The sequence below is a fragment of the Phragmites australis genome, chromosome 9 (genome assembly GCF_958298935.1).
Source record: "Phragmites australis chromosome 9, lpPhrAust1.1, whole genome shotgun sequence".
NCBI lineage: Eukaryota > Viridiplantae > Streptophyta > Magnoliopsida > Poales > Poaceae > Phragmites > Phragmites australis.
Genome location: NC_084929.1, coordinates 23,977,099 through 23,996,081, shown reverse-complemented (window position 1 = coordinate 23,996,081; position 18,983 = coordinate 23,977,099). Strand labels below are relative to the sequence as shown.

Below are 18,983 nucleotides of genomic sequence, written 5' to 3'. Positions count from 1 at the left end.
GATCCCACAGTCCCGATGGCGATATCCCGCAGGCCCAAAACCACGTAAGCCCCCTTTCTTTCTCGAGCACATTTTGCCCGGATTTTAGCTAGTTGTTGACATGTTTTCGTTTCAGACCGCTCAAGGACTCTACATGAGGCTAGAAGTCCCCGGAGCAGCCGACGCCAGCCCCTATCCCTGAGCCGAGTGCCCTGACGGGCTCCGAGTCGAGAGCCCCGGCCAGCTTTGAGCCAAGAGCCCCAGCTAGTCCTGTGCCGAGAGCCCCGGCCGGCCCTGCCCAGAGCCCTCCGAGGAAGGAGAAAATGGCCGCAGGGGAGGTGGTCACGACAAGAGTGGCGCCGGCGCAGCTACCGTCGGGGTCCCCAAGCGCCTCTGCTGAGAGGGCTCGCAGGGGACCCAGCCCCCAGCCATCTTCTGGCCAGGCCCCGGAACCACTCCCTGAGGTGCTGGGAAGCACCCAGGAGATCATCGGGCGGCTCGAAGCGGCCGTTGCGGTAGAGCGGGCCGAGCTCAAAAAAGAGCACGCCGCCCTAGTCGACGAGAAGGGCCGACTGGAGGAGGTCCAAAAGTTGCTGGAGACCCGCGTGGCCTCGGCTCCCACGGCCTATGAGAAGTCCATGCGGGAGGTGGCCGTGGAGCAGGAGGCACTGGAAGAGGCCCGTGACGAGGCCTTCACCGCGCAGGAGAAAGCCAACCACTTAGAGCAGCTCGTGGCGTTGCGCGACCAAGCATCGAGGAGGCGCGACGCAGAGCTGCTCGCTCATGAGGGTCAACTTTCCTAGTGCGAGCGGCAGGTTGCTTCACGAGAGGAGGCGGCTACCAAGAGGACGGAGGCCATGCGGTCTGCACAGGTGGACCTCTGCCGCCAGAACGACGAGCTCGAGCGCGGCCGCACCGACGTCCTCCGCCGGGAGGAGCAGGTCGCGCTGCGTGAGACAGATGCCAACATAACGTCGTTAGCGCTTGACGCTCGGGAGGAGCAGATCGCGCGGCGTGTGGCAGATGCCGATTTGGCGTCATCAGCACTCGCCACCTGGGAGGAGCAGGTCGCCAACCAAGAGGTCGACCTGCCTGCCCGAGAGCAGGCCGTCAAGGCCCGGGCCGAGCAACTGGAGCAATCCCAGGCCGAGGTGGCTGCCCAGCACCAGGAGATACTGACCATGAGAGGCATCCCTATCAGTGCCGCCGACGACAGCAGTCTCGAGGCCCGGCTGAAGAACGCCAAGGATGAGCTCGATGATGTCCTCTCAGAGCGGAGGAACGTGAAGCTGATGATGCGGGACATCCTTCGGCAGGCGCGGGACACCGTGGAGGTAGCCGAGCTTGGGCGTGTGTTTGTGAGGTGCCAGTCGCTGGAAACAGAGACGATAGGCCACATCGCCCTCGGGTTCGCAGAGATCGCCCGGCGCCTTGAGGCCCTTCCTGCCGCTGTCCAGGAGCTGGCGACCCGGGAGGGGCGTGCACTGGCCCAAAGTGTGGCCGAGCACGTTCTCGCCTGCTACCGCAGCCGAGACCCGTCTTCCCGCTGGAGCCAGCTCGGCCGGGTGTGGTTGAAGCAAAGGTGGCAGAATGTTTTGTGCAGGAGCCGGGCCCGAGCAGCGATAGCAGTAGTGAAGCGTGCCCTCCTCCTTAGCCTGTAAAAAGTTAGGGTTTTTGTTATTTGAATGTTATAAATATGGGAGTGGTTCCCTTCTGAACGGTTCCTTTTAATATAATAGAAGCCATTCTTGGAATCGAACTCCGCTCTGTACTTGTTCTTTGTGTTGTCTGTTTTTCCTTGATGTCCCGAGAGGCACTGGCCAGACCGAGCTGGCAGTCTTCCCCCAAGAAGTTAGGTTGCCCCGGCCACTCATGTTCGAGCAGCGGGACCACCCAAGCATCCAGCCCCCGAGCCCTCGCGAGTGCGCGGCTGCAGAGTCAGGAGACATAGACACGAACTTCTTTGCTCGGGAGACAAATCCATCTAGCACGGTACACGCCACGGCCAGTGAACGCTTTTTGCCTTGCGACCTCTCAAACGAATAGATCGGAGACGCGTGCAGGCGGAAACGCAACCAAGAGTCCCCACGGTTTGGTGGTGTCCGGGGTAGGACTGACCAAGCCGAGCACCGACAGCCCGCCCCTGGGGTCTAGGCGGTCTCGACCACTCATGTTTGAGCAGTAGGATTACCCGAGAACCCTAGAGGCTCGGTAGTGCTCGGGGTACTGCCAAGCCGGTCGGGCACCATGACCACCATAAAGGACCTAGGTCAGCCATCGCCGCCTATACGGTACACCAACTACTATTTGTTTTTGTCGTTCCGAAAAAGCGAGCACGTGGGTGGGGTTTTGCGCACGAGGAGACTGACTCGCCTAACAAATTAGCATGCGAGGGTCCCAAGGATAACTCAGGAATAATAGTTTATTGCGTATGTATGAAAGGAAATTCATATAACTTTAGTAACTCACCGGATAGCTATCAGCCTTCCGACTAACCGATCCAGGAAAGGGTAGATGCCCTGAGTTCGGGGCGCCTGGGAACATGGGTTCCCTCGTGCAGAGCGCCTAAGCCCCTAGGACGTCATTTTAGCACCGAGTACTGGAAACCCGGTAGTGGAACCAGGGCCTAGGCGGTCCCGACCAGTCATGTCCGAGCGGTAGGATTACCCGAGGACCCCAAAGGCTTGAGCAGCGCCCTGGGCACTGAGGCCCTTGTGGTCAGGTTGCTTGGTTCTCGAGCATTTATCTGTAAGCTTGAAAAATAGGCAAAGATTCTTTGCTTGGTGCACTCTGTTAGTGCGGTACTCATTATAGACTGCTCTCATTTTTTATCCGAGACCTCTCAAATGCCTGGACCGGCGAAGTGTGCAGACAGAGGCATGACCAAGAGGTCCAATGGTTCAGTGGTGCCCGGGATAGGATTGACCAGGCCGAGCACCGACAGCCCACCCTGGGGTCTAGGCGGTCTCGACCACTCATGTTCGAGCGGTAGGATTACCCGAGAACCCCAGAGGCTCGGTAGTATTCGGGGTAATGCCATGCAGCCGGGCACCACAGCCTACCACAACAGACTTAAGTTAGCAGTCACTGCCTGCGCGCATACTTTTTTATCAACGGAAAAAATGAGAAAGTGTGTTTTTCTTGCACAAATCGAGCATCTCACCAAGCAGATTAAACATATGGATTCCAGAGGAAAAACTCGAAATAAGAGTAATATGAGCGTATATTGTCGATTTGTATAGAAGTGCTAACTTACATGGTTGGTGGCAGCCCCCGGCCAACTTGGGCAGGGTGAAGGCCCCTGTCCTGGTTGGCCTGAGCACAAACATGCTGACCTAGGGATAAAACTTGCGCAAATGCTCGATGTTCCACGCGTTTGGGAGAGGCTGCCCGTCCTTTGTGGCCAGCCGAAACGAGCCTTGCCGCGGAGCACCGGTCACGATGAAGGGGCCTTCTAACATGGAGGAGAATTTATTCTTTCCTTCGTGCGTCTGGGCGCGTTGGAGAACTAGATCCCCAACCTCGAGTGACCGGGCCCGAACGTGGCGCTGATGGTAGTGCCATAGGCTCTGCTGATATCTGGCAACTCGGACGGTGGCTCGTCGCCGACGCTCCTCCAAGTGATCGACGTTTTCGCGTCTTCGTTGTTCCTGTTCACCTTTTGAGTAAGCATTCACCCGAGGGGAGCCGAGCGTGAGCTCAGAGGGAAGGATCTCCTCGGCACCGTAGACGAGGAAGAAAGGCATCTCCCCGGTGGCCCGGCTTGGCATGGTCCGGTTGGCCCATTACACCTCAGGCATCTCGTCGATCCACCCTTTTCCATGCTTTGCCAGCACGCTGTAGGTCCGGGTTTTGAGCCCCTTCAGTATCTCGGCATTTGCATGCTCGGCTTGCCCATTGCTCCGAGGATGAAAGATAGAGGCGAAGCAAAGCTTGATCTCAAGGTCCTCGCAGTATTCCCCGAACAGAGAACTTGTGAACTGGGTGCCGTTGTCGGTGATGATCCTGTTCGGGACGCCAAAGCGACTTGTGATACCACGGATGAATTGGATCACCGTGTTCTTGGTAACCTTGACAACTGGGACCGCCTCCGGCCACTTGGTGAACTTGTCGATGGCGACGTAGAGGTACTCATAGCCCCCGATTGCTCGGAGGAATAGACCCAAGATGTCTAGCCCCCAGACCGTGAAGGGCCAAGACAGGGGGATGGTATGAAGTGCTTGAGCTGGCTAGTGAATATGCTTTGCGTGGAATTGGCACACCCTGCAGCGCCGAACCATCTCGGAAGCATCCTGGAGGGCTGTAGGCTAGTAGAAGCCTTGCCGAAAGGCCTTCCCGACCTGCGTGCGGAATGATGCATGGCCACCGCACTCGCCCTCGTGGATCTCAGTGAGGAGCTCACTGCCTTCTACCCGAGTGATGCATTTCATGAGGACACCATCCATGCCGCGCTGGTAGAGATCCCCATCTACTATGGCATAGCGTTTGGACTACTGTGCAATCCTTTCTGCAGAGGCATCATCCCCGGGAAGGATGTTTTCTTTCAAGTACCCTCGGATCTCATCGATCCACGAGGCCTCTTGAGAACTACCGGCAAGCACCGTGCACTCACCAGGCGGTGATACCCTGACGGGACCTCCCACTGAGGGTGCTGCCTGGGTTCCCCCAACTAGGCTCGAGGATTCCCCTTCATCCTGGTCGGCAGGCAGGACGGATGGCCGTGTGAGCCTTTCCTCAAAGGCTTCGGCTGGGACGAGCGCCTGGGCAGAGGCCAAGCGGGAGAGGTCATCGGCCAGAGCGTTGTCGCGGCGAGGTATATGCTGTAGCTCCAGGCCGTCGATGTGCCACTCCAGCCTCCTGACTTCCGCCACGTACGCCGCCATCTGCGGGTCTGCGCACTGGTATTCCTTGGATACTTGGTTGACCACCAGCTGGGAGTCTCCCTTAACGAGCAGCCACTGGATCCCAAGACCCACCGTTGCTCGGAGGCTAGCGATGAGGCCCTCGTATTCCACCATATTGTTGGTCGCTCGAAAATGCAGCTTCACCCGTTGGGGAGGTGAGCACCACTCCAGCCCCCGGGCCTTTCAGCGTGAGGGAGCCGTCAAAGTGCATGACCCAGTATCCGGACCCATCTTTCCCGGGGTATGCGGACAACTCTTCATTGTCGATCTCGGGGACCGGTGTCCATTCTGCCACGAAGTCGGACAGAGCTTGGCTTTTGATTGCTTGGCGGCTGACGAAGTGCAGATCGAATTCTGTGAGCTCGACTGCCCACTTGACAATGCGCCCAGCACCTTTTCGGTTCCGCAGGATCGGCCCCAGTGGGTATGTGGTCACCACCGAGACCTTGTGCACCTGGAAGTAGTGGCGCAGCTTCTTGGAAGTGATGAGCACTGCATAGAGCATTTTCTAGGCTTGAGGGTATCTTGTCTTGGCATCTCGGAGGACTTTATTGACGAAGTACACTCGTCACTGTATACGGTGGGCCCGGACTGCGGCCTCGCCCGAGGACTTATCACAGCCCCTGAGCTCGGCGTAGTGGTCGGGGCCAGCCGAGGTCTCGGGCTCGACTCCTCGGTCGGGAGGAGCCAAGGTCTCGGGCTTGACTCCCTGGTCGGGAGGAGCCCCGAGACCTGTAGGCAGCTCGGGGGCGGCTGGGAGCTCGGGCTCAGCACCTTGCCCCGAGCACTCGTCACGCTCCACCACCAGTACCATGCTCACGACCTGAGAAGTGGCCGAGATGTAGAGCAATAAAGGCTCGCCCTCGAAGGGGGCTACCAGTACGGGCGGTGAGGTAAGATGCTTCTTCAAGTCTTGGAAGGCCTGTTCGGCCTCCCGTGCCCAGTCGAAATGACCGGTCTTCTTTAGCAATTTGAAGAGTGGGAGCCCTCGCTCCCCAAGCTTGGAGATGAAGCGCCCTAGGGCCGCCATGCAACCAGCGAGGTGCTGGACCTCTGTGAGTTGAGTCGGGGGATGCATCTACTCGATGGCCCGAATATTCTCGGGATTGGCCTCGATTCCCCAACTGGAAACCAAGAAACTGAGGAGCTTGCCCGCGGGTACCCTGAAAACACACTTCTCGAGGTTGAGCTTCAGGCGGGTGGTGCGGAGACTATTGAAAGTCTCGGCTAAGTCTTCCAGCAGGGTGGCCCGATCTCGGGACTTGACAACGAGGTCGTCGACATAAGCTTCGATGTTGCGACCAACCTGCGTGTTAAGGGTAATGAGCACGGCTCGCTGGAATGAAGATCCAGCGTTGCGCAAACCAAAAGGCCTTGACACATAGCAATAGGTCCCCACTGGGGAAATAAAAGATGTTTTTTCTTCGTCCTGTTTGGCCATGCGGATTTGGTGATAACCCAAATTTGCATCTAGAAAACACAAAAGATCACACCCCGCGGTGGAATCGACTATCTGATCTATGCGGGGTAAAGAAAAAGGGTCTTTTGGACAAGCCTTGTTTAGGTCGGTGTAGTCGACACACATCCGCAGCTTGCCGTTGGCCTTCGGGACGATGATAGGATTTACTAGCCACTCTGGGTGGAGGACCTCTTGGATGAAGCCGGCATCGAGGAGCTTGTTGACTTGCTCCCGAATGAACTCTTGGCGCTCGGGCGCCTACCGCTGGATTTTCTGCCTTACCGGCCGTGCGTCCGGGCGCACGACAAGGTGGTGCTCGATCACCTCCATAGGGATCCCGGGCATATCTTACGGCTACCATGCAAACACGTCGACGTTAGCCCAGAGGAAGGTGACGAGCGCGCTTTCCTATTTGTCGCCCAAGTCACCATTGATTCGGATGACCTGGGACGAGTCTTCGCCCACCATGACCTCCTTCGTGGGGATGGAGGCGTTGGCGGTGAGTCGGGGTTTGGATGAAGAGGGTCCCGGGCCCCCTAGGTGTCCTTCGACCTCGGCCCGAACGGAGATCCAAGCCGAGTATTACTGCTCGACGCAGGAGACAGCACTGCCGGTCTCGACGGGCACAGAGATGGGGCCGGTAGGACCCGACATCTTAACCGTGAGGTAGGCATAATGCGTGACCACCATGAACCAAGCGAGCGCCGGGCGCCCGAGTATGGCGTTGTAGGGGAGAGGGACTTCCGCGACATCGAAGACGACGTTCTCCGTCCGGAAATTGTCCCGGCTCCCGAAGGTGACGGGCAGCTCGACCTGCCCGAGGGGTAGTGTGTGTCCCAGCGTCACCTCATAAAAGGGGAGGGACGGCTTTAGGCGCCTCGAAGGCACCTGCAGCTTCTTGAATGCCTCCTGGGGCAGGAGGTTCAGGCTTGCGTCCCCATCGATCAGCACTCGGCTGACCTTCACATTGCATATGGTGGGGGACACTACCAGAGGCAGTCGCCCCACCCCTGTAGTACTCGCGGGGTGGTCTGCCTGACTGAAGGTGATTGGGGTCTCCGACCACTTCAGAGGCCTTGCGACCGCAGCGCCTGGGGTTACCGAGCACACCTCATGCCGCATTGTGTTTTAACGCAGCAACGAGAGGAGGGCGTGTATGCGCCTCCGTTGATGAAGGCGACGGTGTGCTCGGGCTCCTGAAACCCGAGCTCTTGGTTTTTGGGGGCGGCCTTGTCATCGCCACCCCTGCGGCATTCCTCACGCTCCTTCTGGCGCCGCTCGACAAGGCCCTTGACCGACCGGCACTCTGTGAGGTTGTGCTAGTCAGTTTGGTGGATTTCACACCATTTCCCTGGTTCGGGCCTCGCGGGAGCGTGCTTCTTGTCGACAACCGCCCGACGTGCCGGCCTGCGGACAGCACCGCGCTTCTTCCTCTTTTTCTTTTCCCACTTGTCAGAGCAGGAAGGACCTACCTTGTCGGCGGTGAGTTGCTCAAGGCGCGGGACATGCCACGCCCGAGCTTCCTCCGCCTTGGTGCAGTTCTCGGCCAACGCGAAGAGCTCTGCGGTGGTCTCGACCTCATGCGTACCTAGCTTCTCGAGCATCCGCTCATCGTGGACGCCCTGCCGGAAGGCGACAATGATGGCATGGGGGGTGATCCGCGAGATGGTGTTGCGGACCTGGCTGAAACGCTGTATGAAGCGCCTCAGCGTCTCCCCCTCTTGTTGTTTAACGGCATGGAGGTCGCACTCCAAGCCGGGGCGTGTGAAAGTGCCCTGAAAATTAGCCACGAATTGGTGGCACAGATCATCCCAGGAGCCAATAGATCCTGGGGGTAAGTTCATAAGCCAAGAGCAGGCAGAGCCCCTCAAGGCCACATGGAAATAGTTGGCCATAACCTTTTTATTCCCGCCCGCTGCTTGGATGGCGGTGGTGTAGATTTGGAGGAACTCAACGGGATCAATAGACCCGTCGTACTTCTCCGGTAGTTCTGGCCGAAACTTCATGGGCCAGTTGACCCTATGGAGCTCACTGGTAAATGCGAGGTAGCCCGTGCCGTATCCCACGGCGCCAGCAGTGCCCTTGGGGGGAGAACGCTGGCACGCTGGGGAACCCCGGCGGTCACAGGCCTGGCATAGAGGAAGCCTAGTCCTCTGCCTCGGCCTCGCGCCAGGACTCCCGGTGACGCTCGAGAGTGACGCGCGCATCCTCAACAGCCCTCCGCTCATTGAGGTGCAAGCGAAGGTCCTGAGCTCCTGTTGTGACCAGGGGGCAGTACTTCGTCCGGAGCGCCCCCGGCTGGTTCTGCCGCCACCCGAAGATGGTCCGGCTCTCGTTGCACCGCAGTGGGAGGTGGCACGGGAACTTTCAGTAAGTACCTGCCGGTGAGCCATGCCCACCAAGGTGGCCACCTCCTGCAGCCAACGGCCCTCCGGGGTTTCCCCCGCTGCCTGGACGGGTGGGTGCCTGAGGAGTGCTTGCGTCGCAAGCAAAGCACTCCCGGGGCTGGCGTCACCGAAGATGAGCCTACGCCGTAACGGCGCCCGGTGCTATCCGGACATCGATCTTGCGGTAGGGGCATTTGCCACTTGCTGAGGGTTTGGCGGCCCGCCTACGGTGGCGGTGGCCCTGCTGGGACCAACGCCGTTATCCCTAATGTAGGGAGGTGCCGTACGGGCCGACTGCTGCTGCTGCTGAGGAACAGCAGTAGCTGGGGCCTCCTGGGCCACGTGCTCCACTTCTTCGCTCGAGTTTGAGCCAGTGCGCTGAAGATGATGTCCGCCCGCCATTTTTCCTGCAGAAAACAAGGCGGATTAAGGGATGCAACCCCCTTACCTGGCGCGCCAGTTGTTAGTGGGTGAACACCGCAAGCGGGGATCCTGATGGACCCCCTTTGAGATTCGGCCGAGGGGCTGATTCTGGATCTACCTCGTACGTGAATTTAATGTGAATATATGAGATCTAGACGGGACGGATGATCGTCGGCTAGTGAGAGTAAATGCTCAAGGGATTTAGATAGGTTCAGGCTGCACGGAGTGTAATACCCTACTCCTGTGTGTATGATATGCTATTAATGCTTTGAGAATGCCTTTCTCTGGATCTCTTGTGTTACAAGATTTTTTGTCTAAGTCTTGAGCTTCGGTCTTCAAGTGCCGATCTCTCTGAGATTCTACTCGACTTGGATTTCTCCGACCTTCAGCTATGTGTTAGAGCTTGTTAGACTTCTGCTTAGCTTCCGGAGTGCACCCGCCCCCCTTTTATCCTGTCGGGGGAGGCTCGGCGTGCCCAGAACGGGGGCACGAGTTCTCATGAGCCATAAATGGAAAGCAACCGTCATGGGGCTGCAGTTTGATGTTACAGGGGGTTGAAAATATGCCTTCGACCGGTCATGTCGCCCATTACGCCCTACTTCAGCAGATGCAGGGGGGCCCACCGGGCAGCCGCCGAACTACCCCGTATGCCCTCTCGGTCAGAGCAGATCTGAAATAGCAGGGGGCAGGCGATATGCCTCGAGCCGAGCAACGATATCTCCAAGTCGTTTCCCTTATGGGCCCCGCAGGGTGATGTGCAATGGGACCCGTCGCATTAAATGTCCCCACGCCTTCCTGCCAGGAGGTGGCAGGGACTGACGTACTCAGTACGACAAGCGTGGGGGGAGTGGTTGGAAGTGACAGGCCACACTCCCTCTTAAATGCAGCATCGGGCCTCTCACAAATTGACACCTCACCGTTGAGCCCTTGCGGGGTCCACCGGCAAGGGGCTTCTCAGGTCCTCAGGGAACTCTGGATACTCGGGGACCACTGTTCATGGCCCCGAGCAGCCCTCCCGGAACTGGCTCTTCTCGGGTCCTCGGGGAACTCTGAGTACTCGGGGAGCACTGTTCATGGCCCCGAGCACCCCTCTCGGAACTGGCTCTTCTCGGGTCCTCGGGGAACAACGGGTACTCGGGGACTACTGTTCATGGCCCCGAGCACCCCTCTTGGAACTGGCTCTTCTCGGCCCTCGGGAAGATAGTCTCCAAGGGAAGGCGCCACGTGGCATTCTGTTGTCCTGGCCTCGGGACTCGGGGACCCCTGGTTTCCATGTCACCGACAGATATCATACATCTCCGTTGAGTAAGCTCCGTCACACTTGAGTCGGGTCTTTTTTCAACCTTTTTTCTCACGAGGTTGCACACATGCACTCCTCACCTCCACTATAGTCAACTCTTTCTCCACTTCGGAGATGGTGAGTTCCGCAACCACTTCCGGACCTCCTCATAATCTTCACTTAAGGAGATCGCTGGTAATCCACCACCGAGCCGTCTAGGAGACAGTGGTCTCCAAAAGTAACAAACTCTCGAACTCGTGCACGATCAACGATGAGTGCTCAACACACGCAACTAATGCAAAACCATGGGCTACCAAAGCACCACACCCTTCACACCTCTCTCCCTCTATTCACTAAGCCACAATGGTTTGATTCTCACCAAATCTTGATAGAGAGGGAAGGGGAGCACTCAAAGTGGAACACCAAGTTCAAACACCTCACACAAGCAGCACAAAGCTAGCCAAGTAATCAGCCCCACGAAATGAGGCTAAGGGGTATAAATACCTCACTCTGAAAAACTAGCTGTTGGACTCAGACTCAACATATCGAAACTTCCGATCCTATGAATCCCAACGGCGAAAACTAGCCATTATAGCCTATTTCCAACACACATCGGAACTTCTCATCCCCTAAATTGGAACTTCCGATTAAAAGCTACCTCCAAACCCGAGAGCACCGGATTTCTAAAACATCAGAATTTCCGACTGACATCGGAACTTCCAATTTTACACATAGGAACTTCCGATTTCAGCACAGCTGACACTCTAAAAATGATTTCAGCACAGCTGACACTCTAAAAATCATTTTTCGCCAATAAAGTCGACAACACAAAGGGTTAGATCTAAAACACATTTTAGATACCCTAGACTCCTAAAGCGAACTCTCAACACAAACTCATCCTAAACTAAACACATGGTTTGAGCACTCAACACAACAATCGAGCAACGCTTTCGGTAGTCCCTCTTAATAGCATCCTCGTTTCCATTTTGATCTTTACTTGATCTTCATGCACCAAGCATGGAAGACTTCTCTTTTCACATCATCTTTATCCGGTCACCACTTAAGCATGAACCGCAAGCATCAAGTACACAAGTTGTTCACTAAGTTTGTCTTGATCTTACTTCTTCCAACTTGGCATATTGAATATCTCAATTTAACTCATGCCTTCTTATAGAATCTAACCCTAACTCATCTTTAAGCACAAAACACATGGGTTAGTCCATAAACCTAATTGATAATCTCATACCTTTAGTTACTTGATTTCCACAAGTAACTTAGCTTTCATGCTTGTTGTCAATTTTCTTGAGCTTCTCATTCATCTCATGAGCATCACTAAGAGCTCAATGACAATAATGCATTTCTTTTGATCTCATGGCATTCTTCAATGATTCCACACTTCATTTCGTATGCATCTCTTATGGAATAATCATAATAAACAATTCTTAATGTAATTGTTAGTCTATAGGTATTGTCATCACTTACTCGAGCATCACTTAGAGCTCATTCATCTTGATACATATCTCTTCTCTATGCATCACCTATGGAACAACCTACCAATAATTCTCAATAATATTGTTAGTCTATAGGTATTATCATTAATTACCAAAACCACACTTAAGAGCTAGATGCACTTTCAGATATGTGTTGAACACTACAAATTTGTTCTATTTTGTATTCAATTAATTTGGGGTTAAAAAATTGCGCACTGTTTCAAAAAACGTATGCATAGAGGTGGATCAAACTTTGTCAGTATCATGTAAATGGTTCACAAAGTTATAGAATATGAAACTCGTATTCAGTGTCCAACGTTGTGTTTTTTGCAAAAACCTGAGCAAATATTGTTCGATTGTGCATGTAGAGCCCGACATTTTTGTTCCGAACTGTGTGTGTCATTTCAACTGTGTATGATATTCTTGTTTCTACTTCTAATTGTCATGAAGTTAAGCATAACTCTATTAATTAGCACTTTGTTGCATACTTTCAATGATATTGATTCCTTCAGTTTTTTTTCATGCTGTGATTCTCAAGCCCATGACTGAAAACTCTTGGCTTCTGTGATAACCACACTATTAGCAGTAGATATGGCCATGTTGCATGTCTTATTACTGTGTCATGCACTAAATAACCAATACCATTAAGATCGAAATTGTATGATATGTGCTTTAAGAATTATTTGAACTGAAATTGAGCATCAGTCTTATGAGCGAGAACAAATTTGTAAGACACAATAGAAAGCATGCTATACATGAAAAACCTTTTGCAAATGTCAAGGCCCAAGTAGAACGATTAATACATGTATGCTAGATTTTCCATGTTTCATGGCAAAGATATTTGTCATGAAGATAAATATCTAGGAAATAGATAAGAATGAGTGAATTTTCTAAAGCTAGATATTTTGTTGGAAACATTCCCATAGTTATGTACAAGTATAAATAGAGGTGTGCTGGTTAGGCTCGAGGCGAGGAGGGGCAGGGCGAAGCAGAGGACGAGCCTAAGCTACAGGTGGCTAGGGCGGATGGATGTCACTCGGTGGAGGAGAGGCAGACACATGCAGAGGTGGAATGAGCGATGGTGTAGAGGGTTGATGCGAGCGCTGGCTCATCCCGAGGGAACAAAGTGGGGGCAACGAACGATAACAAGGAGGGAGGGGCTTGCAGAATGGAACGGGTACCCGTTGGAAGTGTATAGCGTTTGCTAATGCATTTCTAGTAATTTCGTTTCTTAATCAGATGTCACTTTGTAATTGTTATTTTGTTCATATGGTGGATGGTGAACCTGTGTCAAATGAGGACAGAGCCCAGTATGAGTACTGCTAAGAGAGCTTGCAAATGTCAAATCTTAAGTAGAAGAATTAATACAATTATAGATAAAATTCAACCCAAAAGAATTTGGGTCAAGCAACAATAGTCTTACTATCTTACAGAAAATTCTAGTCTATAAAATTACATCTTAGTTCAGGATTTATAAAAAACACAAACATCATAATACATAAACCACTAGAAATTAAAAATATCTGACTCGCGTGAGTTGATGTAGCATCCCAGTTTTCAACATGATAATTAAGCTAGTTTACCTTAAATTCATTCAATTATCGATCACTCAAGCTATCTTTTTTTACAACTTTCTGTCAAACGCTGATGAAAGTCGAACAAAGATTACTAGTGTTTCTTGTGGACGACATCCTACCTGCACAGGTTCACCATCCACTATATAACCACAACTATTACAGCTGCAGCAAGGACAACCGTTGAAATACAATCCAACAACTCACAAAACAAATTGAGATTGACCTTGTAAACATGGGAATTCTTGCATTTCACAATCAAGAACTCGTTATGACTTCAATGCATATGTATTTCAGACCTCATCTACCTGATGTTCATATTATTTAAGGATTGTCCTTCGATTCGCAAAAAAAAGGTTGCCTTATACTGTTAGAGAAACTGCAAGCAATCCAGTAATATAGCATCATTTTCTATTGCCATTCAATGCGCTTATACAGTACAATGTAACAAAGAACGTCATGTCCATCAGAGTTGTTCGAGACGGTCTTCATGTCCATCCACAGCTCAGGATATCAGACACATTGCTTGTTCTGGTGTCTCCTGCGTACTGACAGGGCAGGAGCAAATATACAATTTCAATCCACAAAATGGCGCAAAAAATTTGAAATTTCTCATTAGCAGTAATACACGGAATGTGTAGACATATGTGCTGATCATTTTACGATATCAGCTTCTCCCGGACGTGAAGCGTTAGGTTTTGCCATTTTTGTTTCTTTTTGCTTGGCAGGCTTTCAAGGCTTGAACCTCTGTTATGAAAAGGAAGTAACATAGATACTAGTTAGTGCAGATAATATAAGCCAATCTAAACTATAACAAGAGTAATACTAACATCCAGAATTTGCTACACATTTCTCTTGAAAAAACTAAACATTAAGTAAATGAAGGTAAAATTAGATTCAAAATACAGCACAGGGCATCTGAAAATGCATTGCGATACTATATTACCACAGGGCAACCACTTGTGCAGATATTACCTTATGCCAACAGTGCAACTACAAGAAGGTCAAACATTAAGTAGAAGTTGAAGAATCGATAAAAATCTCTGGAATAACTAACATTACGCAATGCAAGGGGATCAGCATAATTTATATCTGTTTCTGACAAAAGTTAAGTAACTATTAGTTTTATGGACTATTAGTTCTTATAAAATAGCCCTGAGTGACAGCATATTATTGCTAAGAAACATTAAACCAATATGGATGAGTAAATATCAAGCATTAATATACCCATAAAGCCAGAAAACATATACTCCCTCCGGTCATCAATACTTGTCGCATTGACCAAGACCCAGTCAAAATTTTAAAACTTTGACTGTCAATAGCTTCCAAAATATTTATTTTGGAAACATAAAATCATATGTGTAGATTTGTCTTGAAAAACACTTTCATAATATTATATTTTTATTAGATATTATGACTATATTCTAATAGAAAAAAATGAGTTGCACATCAAAGACCATGAAAAGTCAAAAGTGACAAGTATTTATGACCTGAGGGAGTATATCAACATGAGTTATCTTGGATGAATTGTCAAGACCATTACATGCAACAAAAAAAGATTTGACTCTGATAGTGATCTGACAAGCGAGGCCTAACAAGGTATGTTCCATCACCATGCTGAAGTGTACCATTCCAGAATATATAGTATTTGGGGAACATTTTGTGGTTTGCTTGAATGCAGTCAAGCAGTGATAACAGGAAGTTAGTAGGCCAAACATTACAAGACTTTTGTCTAGAATTCTAGACAAATCGTCCAGCTTAAAACTAGTTGTCACACCCATGTGGATGCATGAACCAGAATTTACGCATGCATGGATTTCGCATCTCAAAAAGGAAAAGGAAAACATGGAAAGTAAGAGGTTTAGTGGATGCCCCAAAGTTATGCAGTTTAACATCGCAAAAATTAAAGAATGGTGCTTCATTTTGCTTTCCAAAACCAATGATAATGCTCGATGTTAATTTAATGATCAATAAATTGAGTTTATTCAAATTATTTCTGGCACTTGTTATTAGTGTCATTTATAGTTTACATCATTGCCTTGGATTAGAGTAGATGTGGAATGCTTGTCTAAAGGATCAGAAGCCGAGGCACGTAAACATCCTAGGGTATTAGGTTTTGACATCTGCCCAGAAAGAATATTAGGACCCATTTATCACATAAAAGTGATCCAGTTCCAGCCAACATCTATGGACGCTTGATGATCATTGCTCTAACCCTAGAACGTATATCCTAATGCAGTGAAATCAGTGCAAATCATTACAAGGTAAATGTAGCGTAAGACTGGGGTGTATGTATACCCTAATGCTAATACAAAGTAGTTGTTTTGCTCTAAACATAAGTTTGTTCCAGTTCTCACTTTCACCTGGTAGGCCTTTTCTAGAACACACTTTTGATCCTTTTCAAGCTCCAGCAGATACATAAACTAGTTAAAAAGCTATATGTAAAACCACTAAGCTCCACCAGTAACGGTTCCACCAAAAGGAACTCAAAGCAGCCCTCAAGCTTCATGCTTGACCAGTTCACGAAGGTTAACTCCTCTAGCTAAACAAAGCAGACAACTAAATCCTAACCTATAACTATAACTACTGCTCTCTAACTCAGTTCACAAGAGACTTAAACATCTTGCATGTATCAATCAACCTAAAGCATCCTTATTCAAGGCATTTGAGTTCCTTTCACTAGTATACATCTCCAACCTTCTGGGAACTAACAGATCTTGTCTCAGACAAGACAAATTTGTGCAGCTAAATTAGAGCACTTACGTGCTTGGCAGGCCTTCCAGTTGCGATTGGACTCAACAAGGCAGTCCTGCAAACGAAAATGAGATCACAATCTGAGAGGCCAAAGAATGGTTATTGAAGGAAACAAGTGGCTTTTGTGCAGAGTGGGGAGAGGCCAGTGCCTGGAGGGAGAGGTAGATCGTGGCGCACTCGTTAAGCTGCCTCACGCTCTCATCCTCCTCATCTGCATCCATCACATGTAGGGGACGCTGGGATGCAGGCGGCGGCACATCACTGGTGTTGCTCGAGGAAGAGCTCATTGGGACCTTGGTTTGCTTTGGTGGTGCCACCTTGATTAGTCGATTGTGGCCTTTCGGTTGCTGTCAGACAGGTTGGACCTGTGAAAATGTCCTAAAAGTTGTAAATTCTATGACAATCATGTCTGAACAAATCTCAAAAGGAACTACAAGATGTAGGTCAGAGCATTTCTAGAGCCATGCAAAATATTAAGATACAAACTCAGTCAGAATTGTAAGGGAAAAAAGGGGAAAAACAATTTACGCCGCTCTGCAGTCTGCACTATTCAGCTATTAGGGTGTGTTTGGCAGGGCTCCGCTCTAGGATTTTCCTTGCTCCTATCAGGATGCACTCCTCAACAGAATCAGGAGCAAGCTCTGAAAATGTTTCCCAGACAGGTTGACTCGAAACATGAAAAGAGGGGTTCTAGGAGTAATACACCATGCTACCCATGGAAGGTAGGTGGGTTTTTGTTGCAAACAAACATCACGATTCATCTCTTTCTTGTGCATGAATGTGTACACTATCAAGGACCTGACCATCACGTGAGCCCAATACATGCAAGGACCACATCATCAAGGAATATATATTAGCATTCTGGTTTTTGTTTTTGTAACAAATTTGTCGAGAGTGACACACAAGTATGAATCACAAATAACACATAATTGTTCAAATAATAGAGTATGCTAACATAGGATGACTATATAGAAGTGTTCCAACAATAGATCGGTCAAAACAAAAGACGACAAATAACCTAACAAATCTGTTTGGACCTAGTGGCCTACACATTTTGTTCACATCAATTTGTATTGTAGTCAATGCTGCTAGATATTGAATAATTTAACAAATGACTCAATTCAGCTAACACAAGCTGCGAACATGCTGAATAGTTCTGATTGAAAATCTAGCCGGACAAAATTACAATTGCATACACATGCTGCTAACGATGAATTAACACATGCTGGTGCTGGCCAAAAAAAAAATTGAAGTCAATGACTAATAGTATTTTACAGATCAGCAATCGAGGTTCTGTGAATTTTGCATGCACGGTACTTCCCTACGGAAAAGCACTTGAGGCTTTTTTTCTTCCTGTGAGGTTAGAAGATACATATTTGTTCCAAGGTGATATCACTGTATGCAGTTCCATCACGAGTTCAGAAAGCACACATGCTGGCTAGTTAATTTTCCAGCAGCATAAGTAGCTGCTCAACCTATATTTTGCATTGTAGGATAGGTAGAATCATAAAGATTAACCACGAAGACTCTAGCTCAAGAACATGAAACAATCACCAGTTTAGGGTTACTACGCATGGAGGAGAATCTCTAAAAAGGACTACATGACGGACACATTCGGATAAAAATGTCAGAACAATAAGAGCAGAGAATACACACTTAATACATCAGAGAACAAAATTTTAGAGATAGTAGCACACCAGGGGCGGATCCACCACTGGGCGAGGTCGGGCGGCCGCCCGAGGTGCCCCGGCGGCGCAACAAGCAGAGGAACGAGCCGGCGCCTGTCGGAGTTGGAGACGAGGTGAACCGCGACGGAATCGAGCTGGACAAGGAATGGAGTGAAGACGGAGAAGCTGAGGTTGCAGATTGGGTAGAAAGAGGAGGGATCCGTTGTTACAGTAACAAGGAGTGGAGCTGCAAGGTCAGCAGCTCGGCTTCCACACTCCTGCGACCGAATCAGACGGGCGAACGTGGCGGCGGTGGCGCAGGAAGCGGGCGTGCTCGAGTGCCGCCGCACGACCGCCGCCTCTGCTCGGGCAACCCTCACGGCAGCCGAGTGGGCTAAATGGGCTGCTTGGCATTGCCTACAGTAGCCCATTAAGCTGACCGCCGCCCCATTCCCTCTCTTTTTTTTTTCTTTTCCATGGAAATTCCACATTTCAAATTTGACTATAAACTCAAATTCGAAATTTATGGAAAACACTCCAAATTTTCTAACAGTTGTTAACAAAAATATTAAGTTGTGGTCCATTGCTTGTTGTCATTGAAATATTATATTTCTTATTGCAGTATTAAATATTTAATCTATATGTGGAGTCATGTTTAAACATTTAATTCAAAAATACATATTATGCCACATTATACCTTGTTAGCAACAATATTTATTATACCTTAGCTAAGATTTTGTTGGCACCACTATATGTGTGTGTCTATATATGTATATATATGTGTATATATGTGTATATATATGTATATATGTGTCGGTGACATGGGAACCAGGGGTTCCCGAGTCCCGAGGCAGCAGAGTGTCACGTGGCGTCCTCCCTCGAGGATTATCTCCCTAAGGTCTGAGAAGATTAAGTTCCGAGAGAAGATGCTCGGGGCCATGAACAGTGGTCCTTGAGTACCCGAGTTCCCTAAGGACCCGAGTAGTCACAGTTCCAGGAGAGGTCGCTCAGGGCCATGCACAGTGGTCCCCGAGTACCCGAGTTCCCCGATGACCCGAGCAGACACA

At 50.1% G+C, this 18,983-nt stretch overlaps 2 protein-coding genes across 2 annotated transcripts; one reads left to right on the top strand and one right to left on the bottom strand.

Moving 5' to 3' along the window:
* The first annotated feature begins 836 nt into the window (after nucleotides 1-836).
* Nucleotides 837-14,047, top strand: LOC133928081 (uncharacterized). The gene is made up of 2 exons (XM_062374361.1): nucleotides 837-1,487; nucleotides 13,934-14,047. The coding sequence occupies exons 1-2, from the start codon at nucleotides 837-839 to the stop codon at nucleotides 14,045-14,047; spliced, it is 765 nt and encodes a 254-aa protein (XP_062230345.1).
* On the bottom strand, nucleotides 13,883-18,140 carry LOC133928856 (uncharacterized). The gene is made up of 4 exons (XM_062375354.1): nucleotides 17,947-18,140; nucleotides 16,396-16,614; nucleotides 16,259-16,301; nucleotides 13,883-14,242 (listed from the first exon to the last, which is right to left on the bottom strand). The coding sequence occupies exons 2-4, from the start codon at nucleotides 16,534-16,536 to the stop codon at nucleotides 14,187-14,189; spliced, it is 240 nt and encodes a 79-aa protein (XP_062231338.1). The 5' UTR covers nucleotides 16,537-16,614; nucleotides 17,947-18,140; the 3' UTR covers nucleotides 13,883-14,186.
* Nucleotides 18,141-18,983: the final 843 nt, after the last annotated feature.

What these genes read in the sequence shown, in the direction of transcription:
- LOC133928081 (XM_062374361.1), top strand. Translation starts at nt 837, where the DNA reads ATGCGGTCTGCACAGGTGGACCTCTGCCGCCAGAACGACGAGCTCGAG. An exon ending in CCCAAAGTGTGGCCGAGCAC is followed by an intron (nt 1,488 to 13,933) that starts GTTCTCGCCTGC and finishes GCGCTTATACAG; the next exon opens with TACAATGTAACAAAGAACGT.
- LOC133928856 (XM_062375354.1), bottom strand. Translation starts at nt 16,536, where the DNA reads ATGAGCTCTTCCTCGAGCAACACCAGTGATGTGCCGCCGCCTGCATCC. An exon ending in TCTACCTCTCCCTCCAGGCA is followed by an intron (nt 16,302 to 16,395) that starts CTGGCCTCTCCC and finishes CGTTTGCAGGAC; the next exon opens with TGCCTTGTTGAGTCCAATCG. An exon ending in CTGGAAGGCCTGCCAAGCAC is followed by an intron (nt 14,243 to 16,258) that starts GTAAGTGCTCTA and finishes TTTTCATAACAG; the next exon opens with AGGTTCAAGCCTTGAAAGCC.